Raw genomic sequence first — 17,779 nt, 5'->3', positions numbered from 1 at the left:
TGTTCTACAATGAGTCACAATATTGTGGGAACAGAGAACATTAGTCACAATATCCTTATCCTTTTTAATTTCCTCTTATAAAATGGATAGATTAGATTTATTTATTCAGAATGAAAGCAAATTGGAGCTCAAGAAAAGAGAAGTCACATAATTTCAAACTATTTGAGATTCCAGTTAAAAAGTGCCATAAATTAAAACAAAGCCATGGATACTATGGCAAATCTAGAGATGAAAAATTAATTTGCTTTTATCATTCAAGATACCACCTACGAAGAAGGTAGAAGAGAACAGCAATAAATTATTAAGAACAATGACTATTTCCTGAATACCTACCATGTGCCAAAACATTATAACTGGTGCTTTAAATAGATTATTTCTGATCCTATTTGTAGCTTTGCAAAGTAAGTATTATTTCTATTTTACAGATAAAAATAACAGGATTCACGGGAGTTATATGATTTGTTCATTGTTAGGAACTGATTTTAAATCTAAGCTAGTCTGACTCCAAAAACAGTTAGCCTTCTAAATATTTATGTAAAATGGCAAAGTTATTTCTCTGACTATTTACAGATGGTTATCCCTCCTTTAGCAGAAATAGTGTTACAAACTTTCCATTAACCTTGTTTCTTTTAAAAATCTAAGAGGAATTTGGTTTGGAGGAAGATAGGGTGTTAAAAAACATTAATTTAGCCTATAGCAGCAGGAGAATTCTAGCCACCCAAAATATTTACACCAAGTAGCTTGTTTCTAATTAAGTGGTAAATACTTATGTAAATTATTACATACTGGACTGAAGTCAGAAAATAAAAATAATAATGCTATCAAGTCATGGAGATATAATATATAGCATAGTGACTACAAGTAATAATAGTGTATGTATTGCATATTTGAAAGTTGCTGAAAAAGTAGATCTTAAAAGTTCTTATCACAAGAAAAAAACTTGTATAACTATGTAAGGTGACAGATATTAACTAGACTTATTGTGGTGATCATTTCACAATCTATACAAATATCAAATCATTGTGTTGTACACCTAATATAATGTTACCTGTCAATTATACCTCAACATACATACATACGTACATAAGTAGAGTTTGGGAAACATAAGGAAAATAATAATAAAGATAAAATCATAATTAATGTCTAACAATGGCCATGAGTCAAAATGCGGCACAGGAGAAAGTGTTCTTGTTACCTACTCCTAGGTTCAGGAGACTCTTGACTTTATAATCCTCTCCAAAGCACATAATCTCTCCTTGATAGTCTCCCAGAGTTAAAATTACAAGTACTTTTACAATCTAGCTGGTTTAGTTTTATAAAGCCAGATTCAATTTACCCAAACTCTTTGAGCTTTTATAGCCTTTTTCCTTCTGTTATTAGTTTTCCTAACATTTTTGCTTCCTCAGATAACACCTATTTGGTCAATTACAATAACTGTGAACTGGAAGAGTGATAGAAACATTCCAAAGCTGACTAATAACAATTACCCAACTGGCCAGTGTCTGGTCACAATTAATATACTATAACTAGTGAGTGGATAAAGAAATTAAAATACTAGCTTATGGTACATGAATATAATGAGTGAAAGCATTTTGCTGTGAGACAAGCAGAACGAAAGGTGTGTGAAAGCCACGAGTGCTGTGAGATAGGCCTGTGTTCACATTTCAACAAGGAAATTACTGCTTCTAATGCATGGATATGTATATTAATTAATGTTTTTAAACAGCTGTGATATGGTAGGAGGAATAGTAGACAAAATGGAAAGGTCTGGGTTGAGAGCTGGCTCTGCCATTTGCTCACGATGCTGAGCCTTGGATCCTCATCTGTAATAAGTCATGACATCACCTCCCACATATAGCTGTTGTGAGCATTCAGTGAGACATGACTTAAAATACCACAAAGCAAAATGCACACATTATCAGTTTATTAAGCTGTGAATTCTAGTGTTATTTCCTATTTATGAAAGGATAGTTTTACTTCCATTTAGATTATTCTCTCTATATATCTTCTTATATTTTCCAGACAAAATACTTTAAATTGACATCTAAACCCTCCTCTACGACTGGGTATCACCTGTCTCTTCCTGTTTCTCTCCTTTGTGCCTGGAAGATGATGGAAACCTAGTTCTTTATTACTGAAGGCAACACTGTTTTAGGAAAGTTTGTAAACAAGGAGATTCAGATGAATAAGAAAATGTGTACTCCAACGTAAACTATTCTATCCTGTGAGACCGAGGTAGGTAAACATTTAATGTATGTATGTTGAGGTATAATTAAAATTTCTAAATTTCCAAACAGCTTTACTGGATTTGGTATTGCCAGTGAATAACCTCCTTCTCTGACGTAAGAAGAAATCAGCTTTCAGATGGAAACGCAAAGAGCAAGTGTGAAGCTTACCTTTTCTTTGTCTTCCCTGGATCTCATTCTTTCACCATAGACCAAAAACACATGCTGACCAGGATCATAACACCCAGGGGACTGGTCAACCAGCATCAACTGACACCAGCGGAAAAGGTCCCGGAGGTTAAATTCCCAGGGTCCTCCTTTTTGCCCCCATTTCTTCTCGACGGTCACTTCATGATCAATCTAAAAAGAAAATACCTTTATTGGGAAACAGGTCCCACTGCCAGGTACTGCATTAAGCACTATTAATGTAATACAAATGCATACAAAACATGAAACAGAAATTAACAGGTTTGATTCAGATGTTTCCTTTTCCCAACCCAGACTTCTAAATGCTAGAAATACCCTGTAAGCATTAACACTGATACATACAACAGAACTGAATTACTGTAACCCTCAATTTGAACAGCTTCCCTTCTACTATAAACTTATAAAATTCTATGTGATTTATCTTAGAGAGACTGGTAATTTGTTAGTGTCCCAAGATGAGAAAATAATGGTACAGTTACAGCTGGAAAAATAAAGAACACAATATAAGTGGTGCGGCACTTACCTGGTTGTTGAAAGCAACCATTTTCTTAAGAATATTTTTGTCAATGGCTGGAAACAGAGTACTGGCAATGAACTCCATGTCAATTACTGTAAGAGGATCTACAAAGACCTATAAAATCCAAAAATAACATAAAGAAATGTTAGTTTCTTTTTATGAAATACCAGAAATGACTACTGCTTGTGATTTAAAATTTTATTTGACATCAAAATAACAATACTTCAGATATATATTCAGTTATAGACTTTTCTTGCATTTTGAGGATACATAATCATATAAAATTTTTGAAATATAAAGCAACAGAAGTTTTTTCTGTTAGCTCTGTACATTAAATAAAGACAAGTGAACATATGTTTCTGTTCTCTCTCTCTCTCTGCAAATGCAAATAAAGGCAGTAAGGAAAATATACCAAATGTAAATGACATGATTGGCCCTGGATTCTTAATTCATCATGGAGGTTATTTGTTCTCACTCTTAAAAAAAATGTATTGTTTTCATTATAAAAAATTTTAAATGTTTTTATAGATCACACAGACATTTTAAAAGGTCAAATGTTGGCCTTTATCTTGAGCACAATAATAAAATACTGCAGAGGGTGGTGACCTTACTCTCTTCCAACTGATAATAAACCAGGTCCTCTGGGACATAAGACAAAGGGATTCGCACACGAGAAGAGAAGTGATGATGGAAATGAGTCACATTAATATTCATTATATAAAGATATGGAATTGAAAAATAGATTATTAAACTGATTCTCTCCCATTCCCAGAGACAGGATCCTAATACCTACATCCCAGCAGCCTTATCACCCCCAACAGTCCACCTTTGATCTCTGTGGCAAGAGAAAAATCTCACCTGAGTGAATCTGTTAAGGAAAGACCTGGGCAAGCCCTTCCTCCCACCTCCTTGTCTAAAAGGATTTTGACACCCAAAAATCTTCGTCTTTTCATGCTGTACTTGAAAGCTCATTCCTAATTCAGGAACATAGATTCTCCTCGGTGGTCAAAACAAGCATTGAGTCCTTCCAATACAGACTGAGAAGCCAGGTTGAGCTATTTGGAGAAGAAAATGTACATATTTGTTATAGACATTGTGTAACTATAACAAAAAGCAAAGAGCTACATGCACAAAAGTTAAGAGAGTGTCATCTTCAAAAGGAGGAAACTCAATATTGGTAACATTCTATTTCTTAAGCTAAGCGATGGACTGATGTATATTCATCCTATTATTATTTCATATACATGTTGGAGAGATTTTAAGCATATAAATTATTAATAATGTTTCAGTAAACTGAATATTCAGACTGAATTTTTTTAAAAGCAGTTAAAATCTTCTCTAAAATTAAAACAAATCCATTATATGCACTATATCGACCTACTTTATAAATAAATCATCGCTTACAAAAAAACTTGCCAATACACAGATATTTCATTTTTGCACTCTGGGATTTAAAAGATGAGGTAAGATAGCTCTTTACATACATAGTTAAGTAAATATCTTTCCTGGTTGAAATACTGAATGAAATCTCCAAATAGGCTTAAAAGTCATGAAATAAACGACATAAAGTGGATCTATATAGCTAACTTTCACTAACAGTTTTGTGAACAAGAACAAATACATGGTTTTTGTGCCCAGAATGAAAAGAGCTGAATGGAAGTCTTTAGATGCTGAGTTCAAAGCTCAAGAATGTGAAGTATGGGTGGTTTTTAGGTAACATGGAAAAAATCAATTGGGAACATGTAAATCAAAATGCAAATGGGCAAAACCCAAACTATATTATATTAGAATTTCAAGTATCATGTTTATATAAGCACTACAAAGCACAAAAATTCTGTTGTACATTCCCAAACAGGTGAAGTTCTAAAAGCTGCTCTGAAGTGTGACTGCAAGTCCAGAGTGGCATATGGTCTCTGGATGTATTTTCACCCAAAAGGAGTATAGTCAGAAGTCTTAAACTTTAAAACTAGGCATTCTTCTTTCCTGGCTAATGAATATTCTATCAGACATCTTCAAAAAAAAATCTAGGGGAAAAAAACTCTCTCCTTAACATCACCCTGAGATAAGCAGAAAGCAGCTTTGCAGAAAAGGAATGTACAGCACACCCTCTGACTTCAGACTTAAAGTGGTCTGAATCTAGGGAACCCACTGGGGTCTACATCAAAAGTTTCCTCTGTAGCATTTTCATCACTCTAAACTCATAAGCTCCACAAACGAGTTCTTAGCCTCTTCCTGAATTAATACTGCATATCTCAAACTGACATGACTCCTTTGGCCACAACCTTAAATTTTTCATTTTTGTGCATTGCTTTTCAATATTTCTAGCTGCTTGTCAGTCACTGAGATTCAACACTTATCTCATAATAATATACTCAGTCCTTCTGGTCAATACTTTATCCATAATGCACATATAACATTAATCATTTTCTCACCATTTTTGTATGTCTCTTAACTTTCCCCAGTCTCTATTGCAACGATAAAACAGAAGGTGGTTGACAATATTTGTAAATACCCATGAAATAAATACAAACACAGTAAGCATGCCAGAGACTACAGAATAAACAGTGAAGAGACAGTTTTTCTCTGGAGGCTAGCTTACAAAAGTAGGAAAGTTTGTAGATTATATATAGAGGAACTTCTATGTAGTTTCTGACAAGTTATTATTCTTATTATTAAAAGAAATCATGGAGGATTCTTTTCATTAGAGAATGTCTTTACTAGCCAACAGCATGATCATCCACTGAGAAATGATCTAGAGCTATGAAAAGTACAACTGCTCTTCACACTTGAGATGATAATCCTTGGCATGAGGGACAGTCTTCTCACCTCATCCAACACAACCCAATGGCCGGCCTTCAGAGCAGCCAGCAAGGGGCCATCACGCCAGGCAAACTCTCCTCCCTTGCCACCTTCAACTGGTAGATCTGCTCCAAACAGGTCCGTGATATCCTTTGAGAGGGGCAGAAGTGAGGAAAAGCCAAAATTACATAAAAAATTAACTAGATCCCAAGATTCTAAATCTAAAATGATAAATACTTGTGTCTTGTGCCACTTTTCCTTCTCAAGAAAGAACTAATAAATCTCAGCACTTTTTACCAGAAGCCCAGATATTTCCCCAAAAAACCTCACCACAATACTCTAAATACCAATCAATTGGAGCTGGATCTCCAAATCAGTAGTTCTCAACTGTGGCTATACTTGGCAATTAATTGGTGAGCTTTAAAAACAAAAACCAATAATGATACCCAGGCCCTGCTCCCAGAACCCATCCTAAGAGGTTCTCATTTGTTATCTGTCCCATATTTTTGTAAGATTGTTTAAAGGTCATTTTATTTCTAATTTTTTTTTAGAAAGGACAAAAAAAGTAGTTTTATTACAATAAATACTAAAGTGGTTTTCTCTCAAAAGAGAATTAAAATAAAGCATCCAGAGAGATTATTATTACAGATGTCGGCTATTAATGAATCCAGAATTAGATTGAAAGGTCAGGTTGCTGTGGTCTTAACAGTCACAAAATATTTGGGGTATTAAAAATGTCATAGCTTTTTGATTAGGAACCTCTATAAACAGATACAAATATTACTCCCTATACCTATCTTCATCAGCTGTAGGATGACTAAGCTTACCGTCTGCTCTGACAAGTTGATTCGAACAAGGGTGTTGCCTGAAGCCTTTGCTAGTGCTCCCACCAAACTCGTCTTGCCCACACCAGGGGAGCCCTCCAGGAGGATGGGTTTGTTCAGTTTTGTAGCTCTTAAGAGTCTCTGGGCATTCATAGCTGTGGTGCCAGCGCTGAGTGCATAGTCAGCAATATTATTCCTGTGCAGGACAGGTCCTTAAGTGGAGGGGAGCGGGGAAACACATATAAGCTGGACATCACCAAATCATATGTACATGTCAATCCAAGATTAGAAGAATCTACCAAGTATAGTGTCAATAAGTGAAATACCAGCTGCAGTGAAAATGTTCAGCCTTATCTCAACATTTCCCCACTTTTGGGTCCATAAAACGCTTCAGAGGAAGAGCCAACAGCATACTTTCCTCAACTGTGTCTACTGCACAGATCTCTCCATCTCTTATACATATACATATACATATACCTATGTACATAGATCTAACTATAAGTACACATCATTCCTTTCACAACCTAAACCTGGAATTACTATATGTACTTGTACAGTTTACCTTTATAAGTAGGTATTTTCCTAAAACTCAAGTGTACACTAGGCATACAAACAATTTCATTCAAGATTTTTAGGCCACCAAGACAATTTGAGATGCATCCTTAACCAATAATGTAACTGAAGTGCAGACTAATAATAGTTTAATAGTACTTAACATTTGTTCCACTATATCTCCTGGAAGAAACTTTTGGTACACCAGTTTGGAGGGCTAGGAAAATATGAATCACTTCAGCTATGAAAGCAGAAGCGAGGACCACCCTGGACAGTTCCAGGCCACTAGCATAAAGCTACTACAAGAGAACTGAATACTTTGATGGTGGTTTAGGAAAAGATCTAATGGTTAGATCATGGAGGCCTCATCAGGGATGAAGAGGGTGCTGTTGAAGGAGGAGAGGGAAGGGGCAATGTTCCATTTAGCCAGGAACTTGGTCTGGCTTTGTTCACCAGTGAACTACCCAGTAACTGCCACTGTACCTCTATACATTTCAGGCAGTTATTAATGTAGGGAGGAAGGAAAGAACAAGAAACAGATGGCCCTGCTAGGGAAGCAACAATCTGAAAAATTACTAGTACCTTGGAAGATAGCTAATCTAATTGCCTCATTTAAGTATTTGGTAGAGGCAACTTAATGAAAGCAAGGATTAGAACACAAACCCACCTGAATTTTCCATTTATTCATTTGTTCATCTATTTATTCAATCAACAGACATTTTCTGAATACCTGTGACTGCCAGGCTACATGTCAGATGCCAAGGACAGAAATATCAGTGGCGCAATTCCTGTCCTCGAGAATTCATAAAACTATTTCTGCAAAATGTGATGAGTTACTATAGTTGATACATTTGGGCTGAATTATCACTAAGGGAAAACTCTTCTTTTAAGCACAAAATAAATAAATAAATAAATAAATAAATGCATTTTTACAATAATTTTTTAGATTACAAACCATATTTTCCCCTATTTTCACATGCAAGTTACATATTTTTAACCATTCACACAATTATGGTTATGTCAAGTCAGATTCTAACTCAGACAACGACTTCAACAATAATCATGAGTATGATATGCTAAAAGTCACAATAAAAGTCAAGTAGCTATGATCTACAAGAAGAGAATCCTCATTTACTTAAAATCATTCTTACCTCTTGGTATAAAAAATGGATGAATTCCCCAAAGGTTATCTATCCCAGTGAATTCTTTGGCCTTGAGTCTGTCATAAATCTTCAATTCATTTTTCTGACATTCTGTAAGTCGGACTATCTTGGAAAGTTTTTTAATTAGGAATTTCAGACATTCTTTACGAGCCAAGAGGGCTGTACCAAACCCAGAGGAAGTGACCCCTAAAAGACAGAAGATTTGTCCATCAAAGGACAGCACAACACCAAGCTTCACAACCATTCAGCAGGAGCTCTAGGACAGAGTCTTGGGGAAATGAGGCCCTAGCTGAACAGTAGCCTAAATACAATTGCTGGATTGCTTCTTTAGCAATCCTAAAGAAGAAAAAGTCTTCTTCTTTAGCAATCCTAAAGAAGAAGCTTTAGGATTGCTTCTTTAGCAATCCTAAAGAAGAAGTCTGACTCCTCTCTCCCCACAATTTACAGATCATCAGTTCAGCAGCAGTTTATTCAGAAAAGCACTCCAGGCACTCCATGATAAATTAGCCTGGATATAAGAGTAAGTAATGTGGTACTACTGATCATTTTGCTTTATATTTCTAATCTTCATGGCTGAAAAAACAGAACTTAAATATTGAATTTTGGATTCAGGTTCATTATCTATAAATAACTATTCATGTTAAGAATTATCCAGTCCTTCAGGAGCAAGGGTATTTCCAACAGTCTTCTTTCTATTCATAATCACGACTTCGTGTTTACCAAGTCCCTGGTCTATAAGCAATGAGAAGTTTCTGTTATATCTTTGAGAGTAAAAAGAAAAAGAAAGCCATTTTGAGTGCTGGAAATGTTAGAGTAATGATTCTATAAAGTATCTGGGTCAGAAGTCTGAACTTGCTCCATTTCATACTCCCCTCTTACCCTAAACCCTTTGTCCCCACTAGCTAACAGAAAACATACCTGAACCTATTCCATCTATGTACACCAGGCATGCAGCATGGACAAAAGATGTCACAGTGGAGATGGTCTCTGGCCTTTTCAAAGCAGCTTCCTCCCCCATTGTGTTCATGAAGTTAACCCAGGACAGGATATCTCTGATACTGACCACACATCTCCGGCCAAATTCCTGGTGGGTTAGCCAGTCAATGAAATCCAGCATCACCTCAGCTATGTCAGCCCCTAAAACACAAGGAAGCAAAAGTATTTGCTATTTATAAAATTTTCAGAATGGGGGCTTATAATCTGGGGCTCAAATGGCCTGAAAAGACTCTATGTTTCATGAGAGTCTATGCAAATTTTTGTTAATTTACATTAATCATTCTTCTAAAAGTGGGGGGGCAGGGGGAGGTCCATAGTTTTTATTGAATTCCCAAGGGGTTCATGAAGAGCATTCCACACATACCAAAAAACAAACAAAAACGCTTGAGAATGATATCCTAAGAAGCTACTCTGAAAACTCAAATTCTGCATTTGGTTCATGTTAAGATACAATTCTGAAGTTCAGACACAATGAGCTTAGAACATACAGAAATTTTATTATATTTTTAAATGATTCATTTAAAAATACCACATTTGCAGTGGTATTTGGTTTAGGTTTTTTGTTTGATTTCCTAAATCAACGCATCAATTAGAATTCAGCAAATTAAAGGATTTACAAATTTTATTTCATAATTTAAGTTAAATGGCTATTCTAATTATTATAATTTCATATTGTAAAATATTTGAAAATAAAATACTTCTTAGGTAGCATATTTAAGATTCAAAGTAATGCCAATTAAATTTGGCAGTGCACTTTATAGCTTCTAAAATCAATAGTAAACATTTATCTAAAAAGTATAAATGCCAATTAATGTTTTTTTAAAGAAAACATGAGAAGGAATCAAGACTGCTGAAATATAGACTATTCAACAACATCCTTCAAGATTATATTGAGAATTAGAAGAAAAATACTCGTTACAGGAAAAAACCACAAATCTTTAAAAAGAACTAAAAATAACTCAAAGGGAAAAGTCTAGTAACAATATGGAAAGAAATTAAATTTTGTTTCAATAGATATTAAATATGAGTACTTGGATCCTGAAAAAAACCTGTGGTACATCAAGGACTTAATGAAAATGGACAGCTTGATTCACTGATAAAGAGCAATCAAACCATGACTACTGAATACAAGATCTCCAGATAAAGTGGATGGGTTCAAGTATTTTTTTCTTTTACAACAAATATTAAGAGGTAACAAAGTAGAAACCTGTGATAAATGTAATAAAGATTATCCCCAAATACTTAATACCAACATGTAAAATCATTAATACTTATTAAAAAAATAAACTACATAGAATGCTCCCTGCCACTAGTAATCAAAATGAAATTTTAGAATATCCACTAAGTTAACAAGGATAAAATAACAGATTTCATTACATTTTTAAAAATGAAAACTCCATATTGGAAGGACTATGCCAAGCAGGTGCATTTACTAAGTTGCTGGTAATGAGACCATCTTTCAGGAGAGCAAGCAAGCCATAAACCAATGGGAGCTATGAAGTTCCCTATTTCTACTTTTAGAAATACAACTCAAAGATACATGCATATGTATCATAATGAGAGATGTTAACCAGCCTTGCTATGGTGATCATTTAGTAATATATACAAATATCAAATCATATGTTGCACACCTGAAACTAATATAAGGTCGCATGTCAACTGTATCGCAGTAAAAATTTTTTTTAACTGTGTATATATGTACACACACACATATATGTCAAAGCAATCTAGGCTTAATAAAAAAAGAACCATGTAATAAATTTCTTGACTTTTACTAAAAATTTTAAGAATTATTAAATCTAGGTTATAGATACATGGGAGTCTTTTAATACTATTCTAGTTTCCTTATGTTTGAAATTTTTTATGATAAAAAAATTTTAAATATAGTGAATAAATTAGTTGACAACTAAAGAAATGTAGTTTAAAATTCTATGATATTTTCTAAAGGTGATAATGACTAAAATTTAAACCAAATTTTTCTTTAGCTAATTACATAAAAATGGCCAACAGGTGAAGCAATAAGGAAGCTAGAATTTAATAACCCTGGTAAAGGAGGCAATGTGAAAAAGAGACACTTTAATAGACAATAATAGGCTAGTATCATATTTCCTTAGATATATTTTGTTCTCAATTCTCTACTTCCCTTTCTGCATAATATACCATAAATACACAATGCTAATGTCCTATACCACACCCCTCATTTTTAACACACAGCCCCCTCTATCTCATTACCACCACCACCACCACCACCTGAAAACTCTCACCTTTATGATCTATTCTGCCCAGAGACAATCCTGGACTAAGATTACTGCTGATAATCTGTTTTAAATCTTCACGGCTTGTGCTTTGAGGGCACCATATTTCCGTAAACCGGTTCCTTAATGCAGGAGACAACTACAAGTAACACAAATTGTAATATGAATGTAATACCTATGAGAAAAGTTAAAAAACAAAATCCTTTGAAGAATGTTAGCTTGAGTCTGGCAAATACTACAGACTTGTTTTATTACTAGATACAATTTACTGAAGACCTACTTTGTTTTGGCTCCTTTTTTATGTCACTTCATTAACCCCCACCGTACCCTGCAGGTTGGTATTGCCATCACTTTCTTGATAGACATGGTACAACGCTTCAAGGTCTTATAGAGTATAGCATACACGTAGGATTCCAGACCTACTGGGTGACTCCTGAACCTGAACACTTCCCCTAAGCAAAGGCCTTTTCTTTACCTTTAGTTACATAACCAGTGCTTTAAAGAAAATAAATGCTATCTTCCTACAGGGGAGATCTATCTGCATTAGAAAGAGAAAACTTCTTTTATATGGCTCAAAAGGAGGTATATATTTTACCTCCTGTGTAATACAGAATTGTTTAGCCCCTCTAGTCTTTGAGCCTTTGCCTTAGACTGGGTTCCTTTTGCCATTCTTGCCCTTCCCCTAGGGTAACTCTCAGTTATCATCACTTTCCTTCTACTTGACCATAAACTCCATCCACTGTCTATCTGTCCTACCAAAACATAACCAGGAACAATGTCTGTTCTCAGGAGCAGCTCAATAAAGACAAAGTGAATGTGTGAGGGTTCTTCAGCCCTATCTTAGATAAGGAATGCCTCATGGTCTTCAGGATCCTACCTCGCTCTGCTTGCTAGGCATGCAAAACCAAAAAGTAGCTTTCATTTGGGTAGAAGTTGGCAATTTTTGGCTAAGAAAAATTTAAGCTAGTCTGACAGGCAAGTTAACATACACAACCTTGAAACTATATCCTTCGGTTATTTCCACTTGCCAAGGAACCAGTTTTCCTATTTTGTTTGAAAGTGTGATGTATTTTATTTCTTCTCTTCAGAACATTTCTTGAAACACAGTGATAATATTTCTTCCACGATACCAAGGAAAATTAGGCCTAGAATATCACGTTTGTATTTCACTCACCTGCCAAGTTACCAAGAATGTGAATTGCTTTCATTCACAATCAATCCCTGGTTTTCTCATCATCCCTGACCTGCTACCACATTACCCTTTTCCTAACTTTAACAGACCAAGATCCCATACACAATGCAGACTTTTCCACTTAAAGGTCTCAGGAGCCTGAAAGTCACAGATTAGATCCTAACAGTACCCTCTGAACAGAAGGAACTACTCTCAATCCTTTCCTTTACCAACAATCTGACAGTGACACACATGACCCTTGAGAGAACGGATATGCTCTACCAATAAACCCAAAGAGGTTCTTGGCTACAACCTCTTTTTGGCACTTTAAAATCACTCATAAAGCCACACTCATGTTTAAGAGAGTAGACTTTAGAAGGAAGAGATTCAGATTAAATTTCAGTTCCAACTTTTCTCATCCACAAAACTAAGAAAACAACTTTCACACAGAGCTCTTATGAGAATTTATTACAGGAATATATGTAAAAAGCTGGGCAAAGTGACTGGAACAATGAAATTTTAGGCACATACACAAGGTGAGATGTCAAAATCTTTATGTGTTAGAATTATTTTCAAACTATATAATAATTCTAAAATCTTTCTGATTGTTACCTTTTACCTAGTTTTTACTCAACATAAAATTCCAAATGCATTTTTACATACTTCATTGAAGGGTACTAGTGAGCTAAAGTCAAAAAGTTAAAAAAAAAAAAAATGCTTCAGGAACATGGTTTTACCTCTTTTTTTCCAAAGTCTCCCCCAGGGTTCATGGTTGCTAAGATACGAAATTTTTGCCCAGCGGTCAACAGCTCTACCTCATTATCCTTGTCCTCTAGGCTGCCTTTTTCTGCTAATACCAGAGACTTTTCCACTTCAAGGACACTAAAAAACAGAATAATTGGAGAATATAAGATTAGAAAAGATTATGTATTCTTATTTTATGATCTTCAATGTTCTTTAAAAAGGAAAAAAGTTATCTCTGCTGAGCTTTCACTTTAGTTAACGGTTTACTACCACACATTTAAAAATGACTCATCTTAATTCCTATGTGATGGAACAATATTTCTGATCAAAAGCAAAAGAATTCCTTCATCCACTTATGCCCTATTAAGGCATTTATGTTTAAAATGAGTCTTGCATGCAAATGTTCATGACAGCATTATTCATAAAAGTAGAAACAACCCAATATCATCAAGTGGTGAATGGATAACATGGTATATACACACGATGGAACACCATTAGGAATAAAAAGAAACAAACTACTGATATAGGCTACAACATGGATGAACCTCAAAACACTGATGCGAAAAAGAGAAGAGACCATTTATATGAAATGTCCTGAAAAGACAAATCTCGAGACAAAAATATATTAGCTGCAGAAGGTGGCATCAGAGATAAGGTATAAATGGGCACAAGAGATCCTACCGAGATGACAGAAATGTAAAACTGGATTGCGGTGGTTGCAAAGCAGTAAATTTACTAAAATTCACTGAATTTCATATTTAAGATGAGTATGTTTTATAACATGTAAAATATACCTCAATAAAGAGAACAGGTATAGAAGATTTTGAGAGGCCTTACAACCTAATACCTAGCATTCTGATTCTAATTCTTTAAAAAAAAAATTAAGACAATGGCCATATAATTTGATAATTGCCTTAAAAAAGAATTTTAATTTAGGCTCATTTATTTTAGCCTTGCTATCCCACAGTCCCATCTTTCTAATCACTGAAGGTAAAAGAGAAAAACTAGGCCTCTTAAAGGAGATCCTGACTGCTAAAGCCAAAAAAAGCAGAAACTTATTATCATTTTCAAATATTCAGTACGCACCTATGAGGAACATTACTATGCACAAAAATTAATATCTATAAAAACCAGACCAGAAAAAACATCACACATAGGGCATGTACCTGTTGAGTCTTTCCAGCACAGAGTCATCAGCCAGCGAAATCTCATCCAAGAGGAAAAAGCCATCCTCCTTCATGGCCAGAACCAAAGGCCCATCATGCCACTCGAAGAGTCTTGCTGTGTCAGTTTCTTCCTACAATTTGGAAAAAAGAGTAAAATTACAGGGCAGGTGTCCACAAAATTACACATGTAGCTAGTTGATGTCTGCTATAGTGAAGTGATTATTCTGCAGAAAATAAGGGTTTGAGAACAAGGGACAGATCCTTCATAACTGGATGCTCATGAAGGCCCCTTGCAGACCAGTGAAAATCTAAAGATAAGATACAAATCAGAACTGGGATCAAACCTACCATGAACAAAATCCCATAGCTGACTCATGCACAGAGGCAACTGCAGTTCTTTAAATGAATGAAAACATCATCATATGCTCTTGGACAAACCTTGTCCTTTGGCTTCTGTCTCACTGGCCGTAGTCCACCCAGGAAGTCCGATGTCTCCATGTGTAAGTGGCAGTTAACTGAGTATAATTTCTGATTTGCCAATGCTGCAAACATCTGACAGATAGTAGTTTTCCCACACCTGTCAGAGATACACATCAGATTGACAAGAAGAATGAATTCTAAATACTCACCCACAAACACCCTGGTCAGCAAAAGGGAGCCCTGGTGAGAGCCTCACTACGGCAGCAGACACTGCTGGCCAACAGAGGACCTCTGCACACCTGGATAAGGGTACGATTCCCCAAAACACCAGCAACCAGTCATGTTCCTTATCCAGAATGGCACAGTGCATGAATTCTATCCTTTCTTACTTCTACCAACCACCACCAATAATAGAAAAGAAAGCCAGTCCTTCCAAGACTTTCAAGAGATACTAGCTCATGTGCTGTTCTCTTCTATATATCTATGGAAAGAATGTCACTATTTAAAAATAAATAAATAGAAAAAAAAAAAACTAGTGATGATATAAGAAATCATTCTTTTCCTCACGAAGGTCTGAAAAAAAAAAAAAGGGAAGGAAGGAAGGGAGGAAAAAGAAAAGGGAAGAAACAAAAGAAAAAGAAAAAACAAACACTGCTTTCTTGATGAATCCCTGAGATAACACAAGTAATCCTATGGAAATGAAATGAACCCTCATTACAGCTATTGTCATAGAACTTTACCCAGTGTCTCCAATCAGCAGCACTGGTTCACGAAATTCCAATGCCCTTCCAACCAACATCGCCAGTCTCCGCATACTCTCAGTCCACACAATGTGGCTGAACTTGGACTCCAATGTGGATATCTGGGTAGACAATTTACCTATCAAAGGCAGAATAAATTTTTAGGTTCTAATATGAGTATAACTCAATTCATTCTCTTCTGGATTTTATGGCCTACTCACTCAGCAATTTTAAGACATTTTCTTTGGAGAAGAGGGATTGAGGACACAATTTTTTCTTGAAATGTTTTTCAAGGACTTCTTGAATTACATCAACTTCCTCTTGCTTCCTGACTCGGCCTGCCAGAAGCATATAACCTTAAAAAAAAAATAAATAAACACCCTATTGACACCAATGGACTGATCTTCCAGGCAAAGAATCAACAAGGAAATAATGGGCCTAAAGGATACACTAGAATAGATGGACTTAATAGATATTTTCAGAGAATTTTTATCCCAAAGCAGCAAAATATACATTCCTCTCAAGTGTACATGGAACATTTTCAAGGATAGACCGCATGTTAGGATACAAACAAGTTTCAATAAATTTAAGAAGACTGAAATCATATCAACCATCTTCTCTGATCACAATGGTATGAAACTATAAATCAACTACAAGAAAAAAACTGGAAAATACACAAGCACATGGAGGCTAAATAACATGCTACTAAACAATAAATGGGTTATTAATGAGATAGAGGAAGAAATCAAAAGATACCTAGAAACAAATGAAAATGAAAACACAATGACTCAAAATTTATGAGACACAATAAAAGCAGTCCTAAGAGGGAAATTCATAGCAATACAGGCCTACCTCAAGAAACAAGAAAAAGCTCGAATAAACAATCTAACCTTACACTTAAAAGAACTAGAAAAAGAACAGCAAACAAAGCCCAAAGAGAAGGAAGGAAATAATAAAGATCAGAGCAAAACTAAATGAAATAGTGTCTAGAAAAATACAAAAGATTAATGAAACTAAGACTTAGTTCTTTGAAAGGATAAACAAAATTGACAGACCCTTAGCCAGACTCATCAAGGAGAAAAGAGACTCAAATAAATCAGAAATGAAAGAGGAGAAATAACCATGGACTCCACAGAAGTACAATGGATCATAAGAAAATACTACGAGCAATTATACACCAACAAATTAGACAATCTGGAAGAAATGGACACATTCCTAGAAACATACTACAATCTCTCAAGACTGAGTCGCAAAGAAACAGAAAATCTGAACCAATCGATTACCACCAATGAAATAGAATCAGTAATCGAAAACCTCCCAAAAAACAAAAGTTCTGGACCACATGGTATCATAGGCAAATTTTACTAAATATTCAAATAGGAAATGATAACCTATTCTCAAACTATTACAAAAAATTCAAGGAGAGAAGGCTCCCTAACTCCTTTTATGAGGCTACCATTACCTTGATTCCAAAACCATGCAAAGACATTACAAAAAAAAGAAAAATATAGGCCGATATCTCTTATTAACGCTGATGCAAAAATCCTCAACAAAATATTAGCAAACCAAATTCAGCAATACATTAAAAATATCATACACCATGATCAAGTTGGATTTATTCCTGGGATGCAAGGTTGGTTCAATATCTACAAATCAATTAATGTGATACACTACATTAACAAATCAAAAGATAAAAACCATATGATCATATCAATAGATGCAGAAAAAGTATTCGACAACATCCTGCATCCATTTATGATAAAATCTCTCAGCAAAGTGAGAATAGAGGGAACATACCTCAACATAATAAAAGCCATATATGACAAGCCTATAGCTAACATCATACTCAATGGGGAAAGGCTAAAAGCATTTTCCTTAAGATCAGAAACAAGACAAGGATGCCCACATTCACCACTCCTCTTCAACATTGTATTGGAAGTCTCAGCCACAGCAATGAGGCAAGAAAAGAGAAATAAAAGGCATCTGAATTGGAAAGGAAG

The 17,779-nt window shown here is 35.2% G+C and overlaps 1 protein-coding gene across 1 annotated transcript in view; it reads right to left on the bottom strand.

Annotated features, from left to right (window-relative positions):
* Positions 1 to 17,779, bottom strand: part of MDN1 (midasin AAA ATPase 1) — a 141,784-nt gene that overhangs the window by 65,325 nt on the left and 58,680 nt on the right. The window contains 14 exon segments of the mRNA XM_039853068.1: positions 2,397 to 2,585; positions 2,956 to 3,063; positions 3,808 to 3,941; positions 3,944 to 4,004; positions 5,776 to 5,898; positions 6,576 to 6,784; positions 8,276 to 8,473; positions 9,206 to 9,424; positions 11,548 to 11,677; positions 13,447 to 13,591; positions 14,620 to 14,750; positions 15,058 to 15,196; positions 15,780 to 15,918; positions 16,001 to 16,135. Coding sequence (XP_039709002.1) covers positions 2,397 to 2,585; positions 2,956 to 3,063; positions 3,808 to 3,941; positions 3,944 to 4,004; positions 5,776 to 5,898; positions 6,576 to 6,784; positions 8,276 to 8,473; positions 9,206 to 9,424; positions 11,548 to 11,677; positions 13,447 to 13,591; positions 14,620 to 14,750; positions 15,058 to 15,196; positions 15,780 to 15,918; positions 16,001 to 16,135 — 2,060 coding nt within the window.

This window comes from Pteropus medius, unplaced genomic scaffold, assembly GCF_902729225.1.
Source record: "Pteropus medius unplaced genomic scaffold, Ma_sr-lr_union100, whole genome shotgun sequence".
Taxonomy (NCBI): domain Eukaryota; kingdom Metazoa; phylum Chordata; class Mammalia; order Chiroptera; family Pteropodidae; genus Pteropus; species Pteropus medius.
This window is presented reverse-complemented; position numbering and strand designations above follow the sequence as displayed.